The 22,887-nt window shown below is 35.2% G+C and overlaps 2 protein-coding genes across 8 annotated transcripts; both read right to left on the bottom strand.

Moving 5' to 3' along the window:
* Positions 1-134: 134 nt before the first annotated feature.
* On the bottom strand, positions 135-22,883 carry LOC125667828 (uncharacterized). Of its 7 annotated transcripts, none has more exons than XM_048901490.2 (5): positions 22,835-22,883; positions 2,787-2,898; positions 1,862-2,657; positions 1,708-1,743; positions 135-1,543 (listed from the first exon to the last, which is right to left on the bottom strand). In XM_048901490.2, exons 3-5 carry the CDS (start codon positions 2,436-2,438, stop codon positions 1,116-1,118), a joined length of 1,041 nt encoding a protein of 346 aa, XP_048757447.1. In that variant the 5' UTR covers positions 2,439-2,657; positions 2,787-2,898; positions 22,835-22,883; the 3' UTR covers positions 135-1,115. The 7 variants fall into 7 exon arrangements, with proteins under 7 accessions (XP_048757447.1, XP_048757445.1, XP_048757446.1 ...); XM_048901488.2 differs by lacking the exon at positions 2,787-2,898 and adding an exon at positions 3,096-3,202; XM_048901489.2 differs by lacking the exons at positions 2,787-2,898; positions 22,835-22,883 and adding an exon at positions 10,893-11,066.
* Positions 9,363-10,923, bottom strand: LOC125667831 (uncharacterized). The gene is made up of 4 exons (XM_048901492.2): positions 10,182-10,923; positions 10,054-10,078; positions 9,901-9,945; positions 9,363-9,806 (listed from the first exon to the last, which is right to left on the bottom strand). The coding sequence occupies exons 1-4, from the start codon at positions 10,650-10,652 to the stop codon at positions 9,409-9,411; spliced, it is 939 nt and encodes a 312-aa protein (XP_048757449.1). The 5' UTR covers positions 10,653-10,923; the 3' UTR covers positions 9,363-9,408.
* Positions 22,884-22,887: the final 4 nt, after the last annotated feature.

Below are 22,887 nucleotides of genomic sequence, written 5' to 3' on the forward strand. Positions count from 1 at the left end.
GTCCGCATCAAATAGAAAATGAAAGTACAAATATCTTGGAATATGTCATTATTAGACTGGTTTCATAAAATGATTTCCCTTTCAATAAAAATGATCCGTACCTGTACCTACCCATGTATTTGTATAAAACAAGGCAATATTCAAAATTTATTTTATCACAATAACTTTTTAATAACAATGATTATATCACTATAATAACAGATTTATTACGAACATACTAGCCATTTCATAACTGACACAACTTGCAGAGCACTATATTTTTTATACAGCACTATATTTTTTAAAATGAATACATTTTGATCAACATTTTCACCAGTTAATAACGACAATATACTGAATAATGACACACACACAATATGGAACATGAAAAAGCCATTTGGAAGTTGACAAACATTATACAACTGAGATCAGGTATTAAAGGGAATTTGTAATAACCATGAGCATTTGAGCATATTTCTCGTGGTCTCACTCGATTGACTAGTAATAGACCCGGTTGTGGGTCCTGTATAGTATACACATGGTTATGTCCCCTTTTTGCATTTGTTGGTGTTTCATGGTTTTTCAGTGACATTAGTAATATAGAATCGACTACAGTTAAGAATTTTACATGCAAAAAACTATTTCAATACATGTACAACAGTGACAAGATATAATTGTATAATAAACATAAATCACATGTTAAACACAGGACGGTATTAATACCAGGTTTATACTTATATAATACATGTATAATAATGGGTGTTAGCAATTAAAATTCCTGTAATCTGATGCAAGCATATTGCAGTATTAGCTATTGTAATGCAAACTATCACAGAAGTTCATAACTTCTTAATGCGAATTTTTAATTCGTACCGGTATTTCTTCAAACATCTTAAACTTCGTGGCATACTCTGCCCGCTATCTAGTCGGTTTGGCACATGGGTAATGTCAAAAGAGCAACTCACAGTGCTGATCACAGAATTCTTGTCACTACATAAAAAGGAAGTCAACAAGGCCACTTTTTGAAAGAAGAGGATTTTTTCACAATGGGCGCTCTGGGCTGTACACAGAACTACTGTCACGTCTTTCTATGAAAAACGTTTAATCTGAGATGTAACCTCAGTTTGTTGGATCTATCATAACTTGAAGATTCCGAAGTAGTTCTCGTGCTTGTATTTCTCATCGTACTGAATTTTACCCGAATCAGACATTTTCACTCTAAGTTCGTCTCCCTTTTCCATATACAGCACTCTCTGGAGGAAGCTGCTGTGGACAAAAGAAGTTTTGGTACACTGAATTGAAGTGGATTGCACTGAACTGTATTGGGAGGAAAGAGCTCGACTCTTCTCGATGGTATGCTTAATGTCTTTTAACTGCAGTTTTTGTGCCTGTTCCGGGCTGATTCTCGAGTTATACTTGAACGTCAGGCGACTGTAAACATAGTAATAGCCATTGGATGGTATAATAATGGTCCCTCTCTGTTGGTTGAAATTTAGGCCCGCCGAACTTGGAGAAGAACTGTCTTTGTCCTTTTTCCATTGTTTCAGGAAGCAGTCTGAACCATCTAGAAAAAAAAGAAGATATCCATCATTTTCCATTTCTCTATATACACAATGTATACAAATGAGAAAAATGTGTGATATTAAATCAATGTTCCCTTACCTACATTATAACACAGGTATTCAAAAGACGAGCATAATTATAAAGCAGTGTTATTAAGATAATTACCTTTTTCTGGTGTACCCTCAGTGAGATGCAAAACATCTATAAAAGATAAAATGAAAAGAAAAATATTATTTTTAATCGATTAAAAGCATTTTTTTTTAAAAACAAAACCCACAAATCATTCTGATTTTAAAATATAGAACAACTAGATTGTTACCATTGTATTCTCTTGGCTTAAGATACTTTGCAATAGAATCGACCATATCCTCAAGAGAACACGTTTCTCTGCTGTCAAAACCAGTAGCATTTAGTTTGTGTTTGAGGACAGAGCACCGGATTTCTGCGTTGGGAACTATTTGAGGTCGTTTTGTCGTTGCTGAGAGAGCATCCGCTCGACCAGTATTGGGATTCAAGTTCTGTTCCCCTCGTGTTGGATTTATAAACGAATTGTCCAAGCCATTATCGTCATGCGAGAAGCGAATGAAAAACACAGCGAAAAAGATACAAACAAGCAGGATGATAATGACGTTAACCACACACAAAACGCAGAAATAAATCTTCAGTTTAGTGTAAGATTTGTAGAGATCATCCAATTTCTGTTGATTAGCACATTGCGTAAAATTGGAAACACAGCTTGGTGTTCTTTGCATTTTGGGTAGGAGATCTGCCAGGCTATCGCGGGCCTCCTCACTGTAATAGCCCTGGCTATAGTCCGTGTCTCCCGATCCGTCACTGGAGATAGAAAACTCAAGTCTCTTTCTCTTCTCATGACCCTCTGTTGACGGCGGATTCATGTTAAGTGCAAAATATGACACAGGACTTCCTCTCAATTGCGGTAGTAATAAATGTGGTTATTTTCGAGCGACTTCTCCCATTTGAAGATTTAAATAACACAATGACGAGTGTGTGTAAAATCCTCTTGGTTAGCTTCTAGCTGACCGCAACCAGATCTTTTAAATCGGATATAAAGTTCCGGTGAAGGAATCTCTCTTTTGTAAAATTTGTTGAATCACCTGGAATAAAAGGAGAGTTTTGATAAGTGATCGAGCTTCCTAGTTTCCCAAAAATCCCATGTCTGCAATTTTAAAAAACAACAACAACAACAAAAACGAAAACAAAAACCAGTAAACCAGTATACTGACGGTATTTTAAGAGTATATCGATTGTATAGCAGGGTTACACGAAGTTTATTACCTATGGCTACATGCATCTAGCCGCAGGTAAAAATATGGCCTGCTGCGCAGATATGACGTACTTGTATGTAAATATTAAAGTTTAACAATGGGACCGATTGCGATATTGATGGCCAATTAATGCAACTCGCCCAAGTTTACCTGTAAATTTAATCTTCGCCTTTCGAAGTCAACCTCGCGGACGAGATAGAAATGGAGAGACATGCATTTATTAATGAATCGCACTTCAAAGACTCTAGGGGTATTAAAAGTTCTTACCCTGCAGACGGTATGTATCGCGTGCCCTTCCGTTTCTGTTTCGTGGAAGACTGTTTACGTTTTATGAAAAAAGTATATCTCAATATTGGGGAAATGGGTCAAGGATTCTTGAGTGCAAAGTGATTTATTTTTAAACCTCCTTACAAAAGAAAAGGCAACGGTTGTCAGACACTAGAAGTACTGGGAATAACCAAAAGATGGTGTTTTGTACTCTTCTGATTTTCACAAAATATTCATATTGCCATGGTAATGTTTTAAACAGCTAATACACTCTTTTAAAAATAATGTTGTAAAATTTTCACTTGCTAAAACAATAAAACTATATCATAGTTCTAATACCATGTAACAGGGCTTATATTCTGCAGTCTAGTACCGATTTATGATCTTTTGTTATCTTAAAGATATGTTATCAATACCCATCCCTATCTATATAGGTTAGTGATGCTAGTTTCTATTAATGTCAAGAGGTCATAGGGCGGGATTTCCTCCGGTTTTTGAAATCACGTCGTATCATCACAACAGATGAGAAAGTAAAATATTAGGCGCAGACGCATTTTTACCGTCCATACATTAATCTTAATTTCTTCAGAATCTATTTTGAACTATTTTGTTTTAGATGTAATAAGAAGAAGTGAATCGGTCCCCCAAGCTATGTCCAGTCTGTAAAATATACCTGTATTTACTCCAGTCTGTAAAATATACCTGTATTTACTCCAGTCTGTAAGTCTGTAAAATATACCTGTATTTACTCCAGTTTGTAAAATATACCTGTATTTACTCCAGTCTGTAAAATATACCTGTATTTACTCCAGTTTGTAAAATATACCTGTATTTACTCCAGTTTGTAAAATATACCTGTATTTACTCCAGTTTGTAAAATATACCTGTATTTACTCCAGTCTGTAAAATATACCTGTATTTACTCCAGTCTGTAAAATATACCTGTATTTACTCCAGTCTGTAAAATATACCTGTATTTACTCCAGTTTGGAAGATAAAAAGTGTACTTTATATCCAGCATACTACAGAAAGGAAGTAGATCTCGGACAAGCTCAACGTTTTCACATTTCTAAAGATAGCTATCCAGACTTTAAACTGTTTAAGAAATGACGCTAAACACTACAGTGTCGTTTAAATCGAAGTGTTTCAGTATGTTGTAACTGACAATTACCTATAACATATCAAGATTTCCGAAAGACACGAGAGCAAAGTGTTCAATTTGCGTGAGAGCTGTGACTTGTTCTATATGTACCAGTTCTTGCGTTTTCGTTTTCATATAGGGCATTTCCTCTTCCCCCCTGTTTCGTCATAAAGTATTCAATGGCTTTTTCTTTTACCTCTTATATGCCAAGTTATTTATAAACATATATTAATAAAACTTCAGTTTATATTACAAAGATATTGGAAATTTTAAAAATTCTTATCCCTAATTGTAATTCAACCATTTGTTGAAATATCTTCCTTTTGTGTGGCAGTCTTTTTAACATTACATAACACTTCCATGTAACTGAATACTGTTCCTCAATACGGGTATGTTCTACCAGTAGCGCTGGAGGGGGGGGGGGGTGTCATATTCATGATAAGCATGGTTCTACACCCATGCTGAATATTGAGAATGAGGAAGTAGATGTCTAACCTACTGTTAAGTATCCTCCGCCTGCTGTACACCTCTCTAATATTTCAGGAAGAATTAATGTTAATATTAAATATATGACCTCATCAAATGTATTAAGGTATATCCGACATGCAATTTGCCCCCAAAAAGAGAGAAAGAAATAACCAAATCACTAAATGATGACAGACTCTATAGTATTACGTGTACATCAAAGTTTATCATCATAGGAAATAATCAAACCCAACAGTTTTGCGAAATATACATATCCTTGGGAATATATTACCCCATTAATTTAGCTTGGAAACCAATGGAAAACACCAGTTTGAAGAAAGACATTTTTCAATTTATTTTATTTTTACTTAATTTTAATGAGATTTCCAGCATCTGCTATGAAGGTATATAAAACCATTGTGTATGAAATTACATGTTTATGGAGAAAAATACAAGTTTTAAACAAATTTTAAATATTTATGTAACCTTGAAATTAAAAAAATCAGAGTTACGTAGATTTCTTTAATCAATCAATGATCTAAAAAGTCTAAAATATGAAAGCCTGGCTATAATGATAAATTTGACCTTGCACATTACTGGGACCCCTGTAAAGGCTAATTCTCTCTCTCTCTCTCTCTCTCTCTCTCTCTCTCTCTCTCTCTCTCTCTCTCTCTCTCAACCAATACTCATTTTTCTTGGGTTTTAAAACTTGGTGAAGAAATATCAGCACATGAAAAATCTTATATAAGCTCTGGGCAGAAACTTTTATGGGGGGGGGGGGGGAGGGGGGGGGGGGGAGTCTGTACCTCTTCCGCTCTAACAGAGGGGGTGGGGTGGAGTGGTGATCAAACGTGGACACATTTGATACCAAGACGATAATACAGAATATTGAAAGATGAAAACCTCAAAGTATTTTATTGACTGTTTCATCGAAACAAAGCCTGTTTCAAGGACACGTCGTTCTTCTATATTCCATACAAATTTTCAAATTTCTTTTCTTAGGATCAAAACACGTAACATGTTTCAGGGGACCTTGTCGTCATTGAGATGGGTAGAATTCAACTGTCCAATTCCAACAGAGAAGATAACTCCTGTCCTTAAAAAATCTCCTAGAACAGATAATCTCAAATGAATAATTCATTGTGTTTAATAAATATCTTATCTATCTTTAAGTTTGTCTTTCCATCGGTGTTTTCCCCCAATACTTGGTCAGAAATAATCCTAGCACATGTCTTTATAAAGGGGAAAATTAGCGATTCCAGTACCGGTAACTACACTCATGATGCCTGTCATGACTAAAGATTTTATTATCATAGAAATACTATTGGTTAAACAAATCACGTGATCGAGTCTACAAATATCATATACCCATTCCCTTGATGTGTCTCTGAAGTTCCTGTCTCGTGGTACTTTTGCATGGAAAAAAAGTTTACGCAGAAAAGTTTATTTAAGTCTCTCGTTTACGAAATTCCCTGCAATTCAAAATTATTCCCATGTTCTTTTTTCCCAATATATAAATAAAATTTATTAAGGCAATGTATACATTTCTTGTTGAATAAGTGCATAGGTTGTGATCCTCATGTACAAAATTTATGAATTCATAAGGATAAGATAATACAAATATAACCATAACAGAGAAAAATTTTAACAAGAGGCCCAGGGGCCTTATAGGTCACCTGAGTATCATGTAACAACCTTCCAATGTTTGAATTAGGTTTGTGTTTAAATATAAGAATTTTACTTTTGGATGGAAGAAACATTGAATAGCTATGTGGTCAGCCCCGCCTTTGCACCAGAACCCCTGACCCAGGGGCCATAAATTTCAGTTTTGAAAGAAGCATCCTTGATCATCATTATCATACTATTAGTTTGTCTACTTAATACCCAGCAGCAGAGGAGAAGATTTTCAAAGAAATAAAATGCATTTTCACTATATGATCAATAGGGCCCCACCCTAATACCAGAACCCCTGACCCAGGGGCCATGAATTTCACAATTTTGAAAGAGGCATCCTTGCTCATCATAACCATGCTATTGGTTTGTCTACTTAATACCCAAGGACTGAGAAGAAGATTTTCAAAGAAATAATGCATTTTCACTATATGACTTATAGAGCCCCACCCTAGCACCAGAACCCCTGATCCAGGGGCCATGAATTTCACAATTTTTAACAAGAGGTACTGTGAGCAATGCTCACTAAGAATACCCCCCCGCTTACCCCAATCTCCCAAAGGGTGTTGGTAATAGGTATAAACTACCTCTTTTCTGAGTGTTGCTACTTTGATGTCCAGTGCGCATGACCTTTGACCTTTTGACCCCAAAATCGATAGGGAACATCTTCATCCCATGGGTAGTCCATATGTTTGATATGGTGACTGTAGGTGGAAAGGATAACGCTTTAGAGCCCGGAAACCATATTGCTACTTCAATGTCCAGTGCACTTGACCTTTGACCTTTTGACCCCAAAATCGATAGGGAACATCTTCATCCTATGGGTAGTCCATATCTATGATATGGTGACTGTAGGTGGAAAGGATAACACTTTAGAGCCCGGAAACCATATTGCTACTTCGATGTCCAGTGTGCTTGAACTTTGACCTTTTGACCCCAAAATCGATAGGGAACATCTTCATCCCATGGGTAGTCCATATATATGATATGGTGACGGTAGGTGGAAAGGATAATGCTTTAGAGCCCGGAAACCATTGCATCTACAGACGGACGGACGGACGGACGGACAGACGGACAACCCGATTCCAGTATACCCTCCAACAACTTGTTGCGGGGGGTAATAAAGAGGCATCCTTGCTCATCATTACCATGCTATTAGTTTGTCTACTTAATACCCAGAGACAGAGAAGATTTTCAAAGAATTTCTACATTTTCACTATACGACCAATAGAGCCCCATCCTAACACAAGAACCCCTGCCCCAGGGGCCATGAATTTCACAATTTTGGTAGAGGGCTCAATGCTCATTATAATTATGCCCACAGTTTGGCTTCTTGATGTCCAGGAGTAAAGAAGAAGATTTTTTAAAATTACACTCATTTTCATGGTTTTTGCCCCACCCCTCAGGCCCCAGGGGGGCAGGGACCACGAATTTAACAATTTTTGTTCCCCTCCACCCACAGATGCTATATGCCAAAATTGGTTGAAATTGGATCAGGGGTTTCAGAGAAGAAGCTGAAAATGTTCAAATGTTAACGCACGACGCACGACGAACGACGACGGACAAAAACAGATAGCAATAGGTCACCTGAATGAATTCAGGTGACCTAAAAATAGGAAGGGTGGATTAAAGGTTTGTAGATGAGATATTTCTACTATTATTTTTTTTTATCAAGAAAGGGGACACACATTTGATTCTGGGGTGGGATTTTTTCAATTAAAAAAGAAATAACCTAATTGGGCAATTTATTTTCTAGGAAATAAAATTAGATGGGGAGGGGGATATCATAGTAAATATCTACAAAGTGATTTTCACCTTCTTGATTTTTGCATTACTCTATATATGTATTTTTCAGCTAATATAAAGACAAGATTTTAAATTATCTTTCTTTAGTATTGTTCATGTAATTGTACTTTTTTTTTCAAGGTTAAAAGGTCAAGGACAGGTGTGCGCACTGTTTGCTAGTGAAGCAAGACTGGTCACAGTATTTGCTACGAGTAAATTAAAAGTCGAATTTCTTGGATATGGGGTAACCCATATCTATTCTTGCTTATAATATCACCCGTTGTCAAGTACTGTTACCCGTTGCTAGATATTATCACCCTGGAGCGCGTGCTTTCTATTCTCAGAGAATAACAATATGTTGTTTTTTTTTCAAATCCTTCTCGACCAATCTGATTCGAGTATTTTACATGAAAGTATAATTTAAAAACATATATCACATGCATCAAATTTATGCGCATACGGTTCGCCGTAAATTGTTAGACGACGTTGTTTGAGCGTTTGTAATAACCCGTATCGATATACCAAATATCACATGACAGTGATTGATCAAATGTCAACAGAGGTACAAGTCTTTCTGCTGTGTTGTTTATATAACATTCAGTATAATAAAACAAATATTGCATGTAGTTGAGGGTAACATTAAAAAAATTTCACCCCGAGAAAACCATTGCGCAATGGTTTCTCGAGGGGTGAAAATGCATATTTCTATAGAAGTAAATGGTTTAAAAATTATAGAAGGGTTATATGAAAGGTGAAGATAACGAACAGTGATCAATCTCATAACTCCTACAAGCAATACAAAATAGATATATGGTTGGGCAAACACGAACTCCTGGACACACCAGAGGTGGGATCAGGTGCCTATGATGCCCAGTTTGGGACTGGTCGTGGCAGTTGTCAAACTTTAGTTGCAACAAAGGTTTAGTGCTAGAGGAAATAACTCTCCCCATTTCTATTTTCAATGTACGTAAACTATTTTGAAAACATGTACCGGTATGTTCCTACATGCATAAATTAAATTGCTTTGTTTTCTATTACGTGAGTTTGGTGATAATGTACCATTTTCAGAAACAGGACAAGATATATTGAATTGTTTGCAGCATTACACTTATAAATAGAATACTAGTAGATAAAACTAAGATAGCTGTATTAAGGTGGTATTTTAGAAGGGATTTTTTTTTTTGGAATTATAACAATGTATTGAGTGATATTGTAGACAATTTTAATTATCTTGGTGTTACAGACTGATAATTATAATTTAAACATGCCGAAATAGTTCCCGCTGCCATCGCTCGTGTCATATTGCACTTTTCCAGCTCTAGATACAGTAATCTTTAATTCCTCGCCTTTTCGGAGTTTAGCCACCCTCTGTATATAGCTGTGGCTATTCGTGTCAGTAAAAGTGGGCGTGGTAGTCACTGTCACGAATTTCTGGAAACTTTGATTGACAGGTTTGATTCTGATTGAATGCTTTATGGCTGTCCGACGTGATCCCTTTCTTGTGACGTCATTTGAAAAAGTCAATCGGCAGTATAAGAAATAGTACCCATCGGACGAGATTATGATGGACGAATTGGTCACGTGGTAATCTACTGAGGATTGAAGGTTCTTGTCGGGGATCCAATTTGAGATCGTATATTCTAAATGCTCTGAAGAGAAAATATAGGGTATCCGTGTATATTTTTAAAACAAATACAACATACGAATAAATCATGAATATATGTATAAAAAAAAAAAAATTACCATTTCTTTTATCTGCAGGTATACCACCAGTTAAATGCATTACATCTGAAATAATACACATGGAATGTGTTATAAATTTTTTTATAATTTAAACAACAAAAGAGTAATTTTTTAAAGCAAATGCGATAAACTACAGAAGTGTATGCATGTTACCTCTATAGTCTGTTGGTTTCAGAAACTGAAAAAGAAATTAACAACTTTTAAATATACTTGTTCCACTGACTGTTTTCTATGTGAAGATTTAAACAACATTAGCACATGTACCATTAAGGAAAAGTTACCTTGACCAGTGCGTCAATGAAGTCCTCAAATGAACATTTACCGTCCCGAGAGTCCAGGTCTGTAGCATTAAGTTTATATTTCAGAGTGGCACAATTGATGTCTTTCACAAATTCCTTGGACATTTTCGTCTCCAACAATCTTTCTGTCTTACTACCAGTCGCCAAGCTTTGCATATCTTCGAGGGGAGGCGACTCGCTCGTTGGTGCATCTTTTTGGTCCAAATTGCTCGTGGAAGTAACGTATAACACACCGACAGTGACGATCAAGATAATATTCAAAACCAACAGGACAGAAAAATAAATTCTTAATTTGATATTGGATTTGTATAAATCCTTAGCTAGGATTTCGTTCTGTAGAATGGACACCTCGGTTAAACAACTAGAATTGCGATGTATACGAGCTGTTAATAATCTTGATGATGATGTGCATCCATGCATCCCCGTCTCTGTATCGATATTTGGCTTCGACATGTTTTCCCAAACAATACATATATTTCAAAACGTATTTCAACTCATTATGATACTGTCATCTAATACTAAATATACATATAGGTTATTTTTCATTTGCCCGGTATCCTTTACTGCACGTGAAACATCGTGTTATTTCCTCATGACACAAAAATTTACGTCATATATAGTAAAAATTTTCATTTAACAAGTTTAAAACATCGGAAAAACTATATCTTCCTTTTGTGACTTTAAAATACTTACGCTCTAATTGGCCAACTTCCCTCGCCATATACGGGTCTGTTTTTGTATCCAGGGCACGTGCTCTAAGTGTCCTGAGAGATAAAATCCGATTGGCTCTTATATGTCAATACAAAAATCATGTGTCTCTCGATCAGCTGTATGTGGTCTGTTTAAATAGTATTTACAAATCTGTGTAAACCACGAATTGCTGATTCTCACTTTCGTTTTAAACATTACCTTTGTATACATATATCTTAATGCACATGTATGATATTATGATATTAAAGGAATGATTCACGATTTCCCTCAACATTTAGGTTTTTATTTATTTGTATTGAATCAAAATCTACTGTCGAATGTCGGAGATATATGTAGATCTGCAAATTTTATGTTTAAAAAGTTCCACACATTTTATTTTTACATTACGAGAGAAGCTCATTATAGAGAGTTTATCATTTGTTGTGTAAACAAAGTTTATGATATAATGTTTGTAAACATACACAAGCCCGATTCTTGTTTACATAACACAGAGTTAATGTTACAGTGTTGCTCTGATCCTTGCATTAAGAAGGTCCAGATTTTGGTTGTCAATTTTAAATGAGTACATATTATACATATGTATATTTGTGTGTGTACATATAGTTTATTGTAGAAAGTAGTTTTAGAGAGTATCGGATTGAAGTAGCGTTATTTAATTTTAGTATTGATTTTTATTATTACTTGTAATTGATCAATATCTATATGCCTTCTTCGGGACAAAGAAGTGGATTACATGATTTTAAAAAATGGCACAAAGTGAAGCAAATCCAACAAAATGCGCACAAGTTCTACTTTAAACTAGCTAAACCTACGCTCTACAATTATTTTTGGGGATTAGACACAGAACTGTATTAAAAGTATCCAATCATTTGAACGTACACGTAATGCACTGCAAACACAAATTTGTTTCGAAACATGTGGGTAGGAGGTACACATCGAAGTCATGTTATGACAGGTTAATGAAAAACCATACTTCCCTTTATCTCAATATTTGTATTTCATATACATGTAGGTGTAGTTAATAAATGAATAAACCTAAATTACATACAATCCATAGATACTGGTGCACAAAACATGCTCTGAGCAGGTGTCCCTTTCTGGCTTTGATTTTCTCTCATTTGTGCTAAACCCGCATCCTTCAAACCCCATAATCCGAAAGTATTTAGACACTGCGCACAATTAAAAACTGTATGGCCTTCTTAAAAAAATCTAGATTTTATATCAAATCATCCATCTTTCCTCTCAGTTACAGACCTTTTGCTGGATCTTACGATTTAATCTGAATCATGATGACTCCTATATATTAGGTATAATATTTTCCACTAAGTACTTGGCTGCACTAAAATTATTGTACACATTTATACACATGTAATATTACTTAAAATATAGGGTATCTCCATCTTTTATGCTCCCCGAATTTATTTCGGGAGAGCATATCTTCGTCGTCTTCTGTCCGAGCTCATATCTCATATACCTTTCATCAGAAATATATCATAATTAATCAAAATACTCCTTGGAACAGAGACGTTTGGACCAAGGTCATTTTGGAAAGGACAGGGTCACTCAGAACATAAACCTTATTTAAAGAAAAAGTTTCTTATTTCAACAGTTTTTAACAGGTATTGACGTATATCACACAAAGATAGCTTTCAGACAAAGGTCACTCAAGGTCACATTGTAAAGGTCAATGTCACTCAACATATAGACCCCTTCATGTACCTTATATATGAAAAAACTTCGTTTTAACAATATTCAACAAATATTGATCATTGTGGGAGTCTTTCGTCTGACGTAGTTCATTGGTTACGTGCAGTTCGGGGAGCAGCCATCAGTTTTACCGATATTCTTGTTTAATACATGTTATCCGGACCTATAGTTCGAAGCTATTCCTGCTACCTCAAATGGTCAGCGTACGCATAACTCCCAATGTTTGTGTTGTTTGTTACATGTATATTAGGGCTTTACAGATTTCTACAATCTGCGGAACCACGCCTCCTAGCACTATATACATATATCCATGCAAAAATATTGCGTTTTCAAATCAATATCGCAAATTAGCATTACACATAATTGAATTTTTATTTATATTTGTCCGTCATTTATTTATTTATTTATCTATCTATCTATGTATTGTTTGTCCATTGCATTACAATGGATGCTATTTCAGTATTTTGCACCCTTGCAACCGCCCCATTAAAATTCTTTGAAAGGAAATTAAATTTATCAGAGATGATATTAGTGTTTATCGTAAAAAGTTCACAGGATGCCTATGAATTCACAAAAGTATTAAAATTAAATACAGCAATTATTTTTTTTAAATTAAAAACTTTCATGAATAATTTTAATTGGTGTATTTCTTTTGATCATAGGATAAACATACGTCAAAAGAATCTAGCTGGCGTGCTCACTGTTCGCACCTGAATTTTACTAATACACTGGCATAATATATATGCAAAAACTCAATAAAAACAAACTTAGTATTCTGATAACACGAAATGAACTTGTGCAATAGAGTATGCCCATGGCCATCAATGCCAGCAAAAACCTATTTTATCATTTAGTTCTTAAGTGCGTTTTGATAGTTGAGTCACCAAAATTCATACTGGGATCAAAACATTGCAATCTGCACACCATAAAGACACAGGTAGGAGATCTTGGCACACGAATATGCCCTTGAGATAAACGAGTCCATTTAATAGTAGAAGCTGACGTGATATTTCCCTGTACGTGCTATTCATAGTAAATTCACCATTGTCAACCGTTGTGACATTTTGATCTTTCTTACTAGTAAGTTGGCAACGTTTTCCGATATCTCCGTGTGTAACACCAAAAATAATTATGGTTTTATTCTTTTTACACCTGATTTGTTAAGCGAGCTTACGCCTTTGTTTGGGGGATCCTAGGCTCTGGCTACCTTTCTGAGAAGAAACAGCACTTCCAGATCTCCCAATAGTGAAGGGCCAATCTCCCGTGTAGCGTTCACTGGCAATTTTTATCAGCATTTTATTCCATTATTGGTCAATAAATCATGTCATATATTATTAAATAAAAATGACCTTTTGGAAATTAGACTGAAATAGTGACGAAAAATTGGTTTGATTTTGAAATGCCAGTGGGTGAAAATAACCGAATTATCAAAATCGAATAAGCTTAGAGATGAACCAATGTCTGTGTTTACTGCATACGACATACCTCTTTTAACTTTTATCAAGAACATCGAAGGTAGACAACTGACAGTTTGAAATTCAACACTGACATTTCTATCAAATCGATTTTAAGAGTACCTATTGTGAGTCACTTCCGGAGAAAATGAATTACAAAATACACGAACTTAAGACCGCCGTTGCAAAAAATTGCGGTATTATATGATTAATTTCTTCTTTTTTCCAAGTCTATTCATCAAGTGCATTGCAACAAAAGATCCTAGATCTTATTTATTTGCATCCCCGTGGGGATCCGGGTTAAAATAGGTCCTCAGCTGCAACAATATAGCCCTCTCCGATTTTTATTTGGGGAGGGGGGCGTCAGAATAAAAAAAAATCGGATAAGGCTACATTATTGCAGGTAGTCCTCAGTACCCTTGCTTGTCGTAAGAGGCGACTAAATGGGACTGTCCTTCGGATTAGACTGCATAAACCGAGGTCCCGTGTCACAACAGGTGTGACACGATAAAGATCCCGCCTGCTCAAAGGCCGTAAGCGCCGAGCACAGGCCTAAATTTTGCATCCCTTCACCGGCAATGGTGACGTCTCCATATGAGTGAAAGATTCTCGGGAGGGACGTAAAACAATATACAATCAATTAATCAATATTTATTTGCACGGTCTTGGTGGGGTGTGAGGGGGGTGGGTGGACATAATGAAAAATTATATACAATCGTCATTCAGTTGTAGTAGCTCCATATTTTACAAGTAGGCATTACCAATGTCACATATACTTGACCTATTTTTACGTCTCTGTAATCAGAAAATACACATATAACATGTTATTTATATCTCTACGAATTGTAATGATAACCATTTCCTCATGAATGCGAGAAAGTTGTAAATAATGCGCGTATGAATACAAATATAGTACGTTTATTCTTCCGATAGAAATGAAAGTAGAATGTAAATATCTTAAATAAACTTCACGAGGGTATAAACCGCAACGCTTCTCGCCGACTTACTTTTCATGAGCCGCTAACGTTTATTTATTACGAAGCAAGTGTTAGTGTCCAAACTTCCTTGTGTTTTGAGCTTTTTTCCCCCGTAATACTGCACACCTGTAATATCTTTCGCTAAGTAGGTAACTAGGTAAAATCACTAAATTCCGCATCGCTGATATACCCTTTTCTGGAGTGAGAATTTGAAATACTGAAATCTAACCAATAAGATAGGACACATGTTTACAGAAAAATATCTCACTCCGAAACAAAACAGTCCTTAGGACTCAGTGAGTCGTTTTAAGTTTGAGTGCTAGGGGAAAGTGCCACTTCTATATGTAGAGTGCCAGTTAGAACAGCAAGACGGAAAGCATACATTACCTACTCAAGAACTGATGTCATACGACACGTTAATCTGCAGCATAACTACAAATATAGCATATGACATGGTGTGACATATTTTTTTTTTTATCGTATTACAGATTCTCCAAGTGATCAATATAGTACATGTAGGAAGTAAAAACTTTTCCTGATTTCAGCCAGTCTGTTACAAACTAATTACTAGTATATAATGAAGGTTATCCTTAGTTGACGTTGATTTTAGTGTACTTTTTAGTGTACTTATGACTACTTATGAATAAAAGTTTAAATTGTAGATTGAAAGGTTCAAGGGAATATTAAACCCGAAAATACCCTGCATTACTCACACTAAATTTAAAACTGCCATCTGGTGGATATCCCTGCAATTAATGTTCCTGCATGACTTCCGTTTCATTGGTGGAGCCATGAACCCGTCCGATCATGTTGGACTAGGGGGTCAGACGGAACAAACAGATCAAAGTATAAAGTTTGTAGAGATATGGGGTAATATTCGTGTCATTCGATCAGTGGGTTCCCCATACTGTTAACAATTCTAGGAAATACTTGGCAACACAAAAGCCATGTTGTTATCGCACGTATATACACGTAGCAACTTCTGCAGCAACATATGTGTAATTGTATACACATAAACCATCCAAGAAGAAATTGATTTTTTTAAAAATTAGTTTGTAAATGGTTTAATCATGAATATCACCTAGAGATGAAACGTATCATTAAATGTGTAGCTATTTGAGAAAAGACTTCGTCCAATTTAGCGGCAATTAATTCTTTAGAATCAAGTATGAAAATCTGTTTAAAAGTCTTTTGTAAGATTGGAAATTATTGCATATTATGGAAATGCCTTTATTCTTATTTAGAAATACATTTTCATCATTACAATGTGAATTTAAGTCTGATTTTAGATTGAATAAAGATAAATGCCGGATGAAGACAAGATTTTTCATGAACGATGGGCACTTCTAGATCGTCTTTAAACATGCTGTGTTGAAATTGGAATATCTTAGATAATTACAAGTAATTAAAACAGATTAAAAGACTTGGAATTTATTTACTATTTTTGTTATTTCATGATCTTTCACTAAAGATATCTTATCCTACAATAAAATGACACCGAAATGTTTTATTTTCACGATTGATATAAAGTAATTTTTCTTATCAAAAATATATGTACAATTGTTTATATAAATAAGAAATATTTAATTAATTGGGTTTTTTGTTTATCCTCATAATTAGATATACTTCTTTTGTATATCCTCAATTTCTTCTTTTTATCCGTCTTTGTAAATCTGACGGTTTCGAAATATTGTAGATTGTTACAGGTGCATCATATACCAATGCATGCCTATAGTATAGGAAAATAATCTGATCTTAATGAACAAGGAAATCAATATCTACCCTTAATAATTCATGTAACATTTAAAATTCAAAAGTTAGTAATCATGGAAGTTTTTTTTCTTGGAAATTGTGACAAGGAATTAAAGTTTGTAAATGGAACCAGGAAGACACAATTGCCTTCAAAATCTTTGGGTGAAAAAAATAATGTCTTCCGTCTCTGGATTATTGGGAATTTTTATCAATCAGCCAAATGAGTACCAGCACGATCGATTTTAGAAAACAAACAAAACCCCGATATTATACGTGTGGTATACATATACTGTTACTCATCGTAGTACAGTCAGCTGTCTCTCAGATCGTAAAATGGTTGGAAGCTCTGTTTCACTGCACTTTTATTATTATTTAATTTAGGGACGATCATAACAATAACACGCAGTTTGGCCGTGCTCCCAGTTAAAAGTGACAATGTTCAGATAGGGTCATCAAATTTCACTGGGTGCAGGATTCCCCCCAACTTTCGTAACAATATCTGCTGTCATAACAAGCGTATCATTGACCTAGCTATTTAATACTAGAGTACCCGAACCTGGAAAAATCAGAAATCAGGTCAAAGATAGATAAACAGGTATCATGAATACAATATACCCTGTCAGCCAAGGTCAGGGGTTTAAAACAAACTGCTTGTATTACATTAACTCGTGAAGACCATATGCGACCACATGCGACATTAACCTTTTTTCTTTCTTTTTTAGATATACACGAGATAATTTATTTTTATGGATTTACTAGCTTTCGAAAATCGGCGAATTTGTGTCACATTTTATTCAAAACTCGGATAAAATATTTTCTCCATTCTAAACTGATATTTCATGAATAAATAATTTTCAACATGAGTCGCTCATTTTTATTACAAAACAAAAATTATATTTCCAATGTTTTTGCCCAGATATCGTTACCAATTATACAGAGTATTTGTAATGATAGCAATTTCTCTATTCTAACAGAAATGAAAGTATAGTGTAAATATAAGAATCTATTTTTTTTTTTAAATACATGAGGACATGAAGTGCAACGTTTTAAGCCAGCATACCTCCTAAAGCTCGTTAGTGTGCTGGCGTGAAGTGTTGCTGTTCATACCCTCATGTATTTTCAAAAATGAAATATATCGTTCATATCTACATTCTGTCGGAATTCCAAGCCGTTAAAATAGACCATTATATACCCGGTATGTTAAGATTCATACGCGCATGAGGAAATGGCTATCGTTTAAATTGGTAAAGATACCGAAGGCAAAAACATTGGAAATGTAAATATTTCTGAAATGAACATATACTATGTCAATCTGTTTCCGCTGTATGAAGTTGACTGCACTTGGTTCACATCAATGGCAGTTGTAAATTCGTGATAGTGATGCTTTCCAGCATTGCTGTAGTTTGTTGACATGCATTCCTCTCCTACATAATTAACCAGTGATTAGTATATGATTGGCGCCTAAATTTCTAACAATAAATTCGAATCTGTCACCGAACTGGCATATTTCCATGTGAAGATGTCAACAGACAAAAATGCATGTCATTGTGTCTGCACTGCGTAACAACAAACAGAGTTGAATTGTTTTTAGTATCAATGAAGGTTAGTGCGTTAATCGTATAGTCTGTTGCCAGTTGTAACAGACTTTATAATCCTACAGTCTATGGGAAATGTTTACTAAAACTATATAACTTCATTTCGAAAATTGTTTCTTGAAGTACATTAAACAAACGCTATAAATGTTGACTGTCACAAATGAAATCACATTTCAAGGTCATTTACTTTCATTATTGCCCTGGTGTAGAGGACTAGCAACCCGGGCCTTTGGATCATGTATTACAAAACAAAGAAATTTCATGGAGATATTTGAATGTCTTATTCAAACGTCTTAGTGCAAATTACTAACCATGTACCTTTTCTTTTCATTATACCAGTAAACAGAAACTGTAAAGTCACCTGCACATGTGAGTAACTCTAAGCTCGGCAACCTGAGTCAGAAAGAACAATGAGCGCTGACCCATTGCACCCTGTTTTGTTTCTTATATATATATATATATATATATATATATATATATATACTAAATTTGATATACACTGATTTTGACTGCGGATAGCATATATATATATATATATATATATATATATATATATACTAAATTTGATATACACTGATTTTGACTGCGGATAACTCCGTTTACCTGATCAGGATATGAGGCTCACGGCGGGTGTGACCGGTCAACAGGGGATGCTTACTCCTCCTAGGCACCTGATCCCACCTCTGGTGTGTCCAGGGGTCCGTGTTTGCCCAACTATTTATTTTGTATTGCTTGTAGGAGTTATGAGATTGATCACTGTTCGTTATCTTCATCTTGCATATATATACATGTACATGTATATAATGCGAATTGTAATACTGATTTACTTTTGTTTAAAACATATACCACTTACTTTGAAGTTCGTCCAAAGCGTAAAACAACTACAAAGAACTTGATTCGCAACCCCTTAAGCGAGAATAAAAAAGTTAAGATGAAGAACAGTGATCAATCTCATTTATCCTATAAAGAATACAAAACCTAGAGTAGGACAAACGCAGAACTCTGAACACAGCAGAAGTGGGATCAGGGTGCCCCTGTTGACCGAATCATATCCGCCGTGAGTGCTATATATTGATCAGGTAAACGGTGTAATTCGTAGTCAATATTAGTATGTAAAGTATGTAAAGAACGGCCTACTGACAATTGGTATGAAACACGTCAGACTGCATTCGACTTGATAAAAGGTTATATTTGTAAATTAAATCACTTTAACGACCACAGAATTTGCACTTTAAACGAGACTGATGAAACACTTGTAGCATCAAATTGTCAGTAGCCTGCCTCGATTTAAAAATTAATCATACGCAGAACATGATTTCGCGTATCGAATCAGTTGAGAGACATAAACACCATATGCAGGTGATAATGGGAAAATTACTAATACATACAATGTAAATATGAAAAGTTGACCATGGAGAAGCTGAATTTCGTTTGTCATGAAGTTGATCTGTTAGTTGACGTTAACGTCTATGTTCAATAAAATATCCAAATATGAAACAAATGTGGAATACCCTGTGGTGTCTTTTATTTCGAGTTCACCGGGACATATCGAATCGGCATATGAAAGAAAGTAAGTATTGTTAAGATAAACGTCGTCGATGCATCTAAAAGTCGAATTGTAGGCCACATAAAGATGTTTGTCTCATATAGAAGCTTTTGAATAACTTCTGCCCCAGACGAATAGCTAATAAAGGAGCACACTTCGTGTCCATGGGAATTTCAACAAACTGTAGAAAGACCTAATCATCTAAGACTGCGTAGATAGTGTCAATGAGGAACTCCGGCTTCGTTTTTATTCTAACCTTAGTACTTGTCAATCAGAATTGTGCTTAAAGTAATTTTTAGATGGCTGATCACCAGATATGAATATTTTCGAGTTCCATTTTTTTTTTTTTTTGGAAGATGCAGCTGTCTATGATATAAAAGGTGTAGTCTTTGATTTATCGCGAGAAATAGTGGTATAAAGTGTTGAAATGTTCGTTTTGATGCTGTAAATTTTTGAAAAGTTTTGTGACTTTGAACTTACTAAACGTTCTTTGGAAATTTTGAGAACATTTGATTTGCACCACTTCTAACATATGTTGTGGCACAAGAGAATATAATCTTCAATGATAATTACTATAAAAACATCTGCTATAATTTTATTAACATCTTTTATCTTGGAAAAACGACAGTTAACCGTCAATTTAGATTGCGTGTAAATTTGGTAGAATAAACCAAAGTTGTTTTCTTTGAGATGATATTACGAGTATTTGTCTTTAATCTTCGAAGAGTTTCAAACATTTTGATGACTATTTTAGCTCTCTCTTTACAAATAAATGTTTTCGTAATCAATACATCAAACATATCGCTGATAAAAAGCTCTGACCAACGTTGCACATTTTGCATGTCATCAATGATTATGCCATTTAAACAGTACAATAGTATTCAAACAGATTAAGCACACGGGTACCTGTCTCTAAATCACAGAGCTTCTCTAGTATGCAAAATGAGTCATGAAATAAATGTTTAAAACGAATATTAAGTGCAATGTCATGGGATTTGACGTAGAATATATCTAAAACACAGCAGCCAGGGAAAAAAAATAAAAATTCACATTTTCAAGAAAGTAAGATGTCACTGCATTTAGAATATATTGTTATTTGATTAATTTTACAATTCGGAAGTTACGGAATCTGAAGACTACAAATTGGTATTGATAGAACAGCTAGGCAAGTCAAGCTCGTCCATAATATGTAGGAAGACAATATTGATAGAACGGCTAAACAAGACAAGCTCGTCCATAATATGTAGGAAAACAATATTGATAAAACAGCTAGGCAAGTCAAGGTCGTCCATTATATGTAGGAAGACAATATTGATAGAACGGCTAAACAAGACAAACTCGTCCATAATATGTAGGAGGACAATATTGATAGAACGGCTAAACAAGACAAGCTCGTCCATAATATGTAGGAAGACAATATTGATAGAACGGCTAAACAAGACAAACTCGTCCATAATATATAGGAGGACAATATTGATAGAACGGCTAAACAAGACAAACTCGTCCATAATATGAAGGAAGACAATATTGATAAAACAGCTAGGCAAGTCAAGCTTGTCCATAATATGTAGGAGGACAATATTGATAGAACGGCTAAACAAGACAAGCTCGTCCATAATATGAAGGAAGACAATATTGATAAAACAGCTAAACAAGACAAGCTCGTCCATAATATGTAGGAGGACAATATTGATAGAAAGGCTAGGCAAGTCAAGCTCGTCCATAATATGTAGGAAGACAATATTGATAAAACAGCTAGGCAAGTCAAGCTTGTCCATAATATGTAGGAGGACAATATTGATAGAACGGCTAAACAAGACAAACTCGTACATAATATGTAGGAGGACAATATTGATAAAAGAGCTAACAAGTTAAGCTCGTCCGTAATAGGTAGGAAGACAATATTGATAAAACAGCTAGGCAAGTCAAGCTCGTCCATAATATGTAGGAGGACAATATTGATAGAACGGCTAAACAAGACAAACTCGTCCATAATATGTAGGAGGACAATATTGATAAAACGGCTAAACAAGACAAGCTCGTCCATAATATGTAGGAGGACAATATTGATAGAACGGCTAAACAAGACAAGCTCGTCCATAATATGTAGGAAAACAATATTGATAAAACAGCTAGGCAAGTCAAGCTCGTCCATAATATGTAGGAACACAATATTGATAGAACGGCTAAACAAGACAAGCTCGTCCATAATATGTAGGAGGACAATATTGATAGAACGGCTAAACAAGACAAACTCGTCCATAATATATAGGAGGACAATATTGATAGAACGGCTAAACAAGACAAGCTCGTCCATAATATGTAGGAAGACAATATTGATAGAACAGCTATACAAGACAAGCTTGTCCATAATATGTAGGAAGACAATATTGATAGAACAGCTAGGCAAGTCAAGCTCGTCCATAATATGTAGGAGGACAATATTGATAGAACGGCTAAACAAGACAAGCTCGTCCATAATATGTAGGAAGACAAAAGTCGTAGGCATGAGAATCTTTTCTGCAAGCAGTTTTGATCACAGAGTACAATACGCCTAGACAATATATACAGTCTATCTCATAGGGCAATATGTTTACCAGACTCAATATGTTGCGGGAACAGGAAACCTGCACCGTCCATACATTAAGACTTGAACGCTCAACGTATCCTACATGTGTATATACACACAGGAAGGGTATCGGGTGTTGTTGGAACTTTAGTGCTTTTACACGTAGGAAGGGTACTATCACTGGTTGTTCTACCACAGCCGCCGGTAGACTAATACAGATAGGAAGACGCGAGAAGACTGGTGTGTTACTGGTCCTAATGACCTCTCAGGAGATTACTTATGAATTAAATGGTGGGTGATTAAAGTAATGAGTTCTTCAGAAACGTCGACAATAGGAAGTGCGTGACAATTTTTTGATGAACGAAGTACAAGTACAT

This window comes from Ostrea edulis, chromosome 9, assembly GCF_947568905.1.
Source record: "Ostrea edulis chromosome 9, xbOstEdul1.1, whole genome shotgun sequence".
Classification (NCBI taxonomy): domain Eukaryota; kingdom Metazoa; phylum Mollusca; class Bivalvia; order Ostreida; family Ostreidae; genus Ostrea; species Ostrea edulis.

Excerpts from the sequence above, each read along its gene's own strand:
- LOC125667828 (XM_048901490.2), bottom strand. The coding sequence starts at position 2,438 with ATGAATCCGCCGTCAACAGAGGGTCATGAGAAGAGAAAGAGACTTGAG. Across the intron at positions 1,744-1,861 it reads TAAGCCAAGAGAATACAATG|ATGTTTTGCATCTCACTGAG; the intron begins GTAACAATCTAG and ends TATCTTTTATAG. Across the intron at positions 1,544-1,707 it reads TGAGGGTACACCAGAAAAAG|ATGGTTCAGACTGCTTCCTG; the intron begins GTAATTATCTTA and ends TTTTTTTTCTAG.
- LOC125667831 (XM_048901492.2), bottom strand. The coding sequence starts at position 10,652 with ATGTCGAAGCCAAATATCGATACAGAGACGGGGATGCATGGATGCACA. Across the intron at positions 10,079-10,181 it reads TCATTGACGCACTGGTCAAG|TTTCTGAAACCAACAGACTA; the intron begins GTAACTTTTCCT and ends TTTCTTTTTCAG. Across the intron at positions 9,807-9,900 it reads ACCTGCAGATAAAAGAAATG|AGCATTTAGAATATACGATC; the intron begins GTAATTTTTTTT and ends TTTTCTCTTCAG.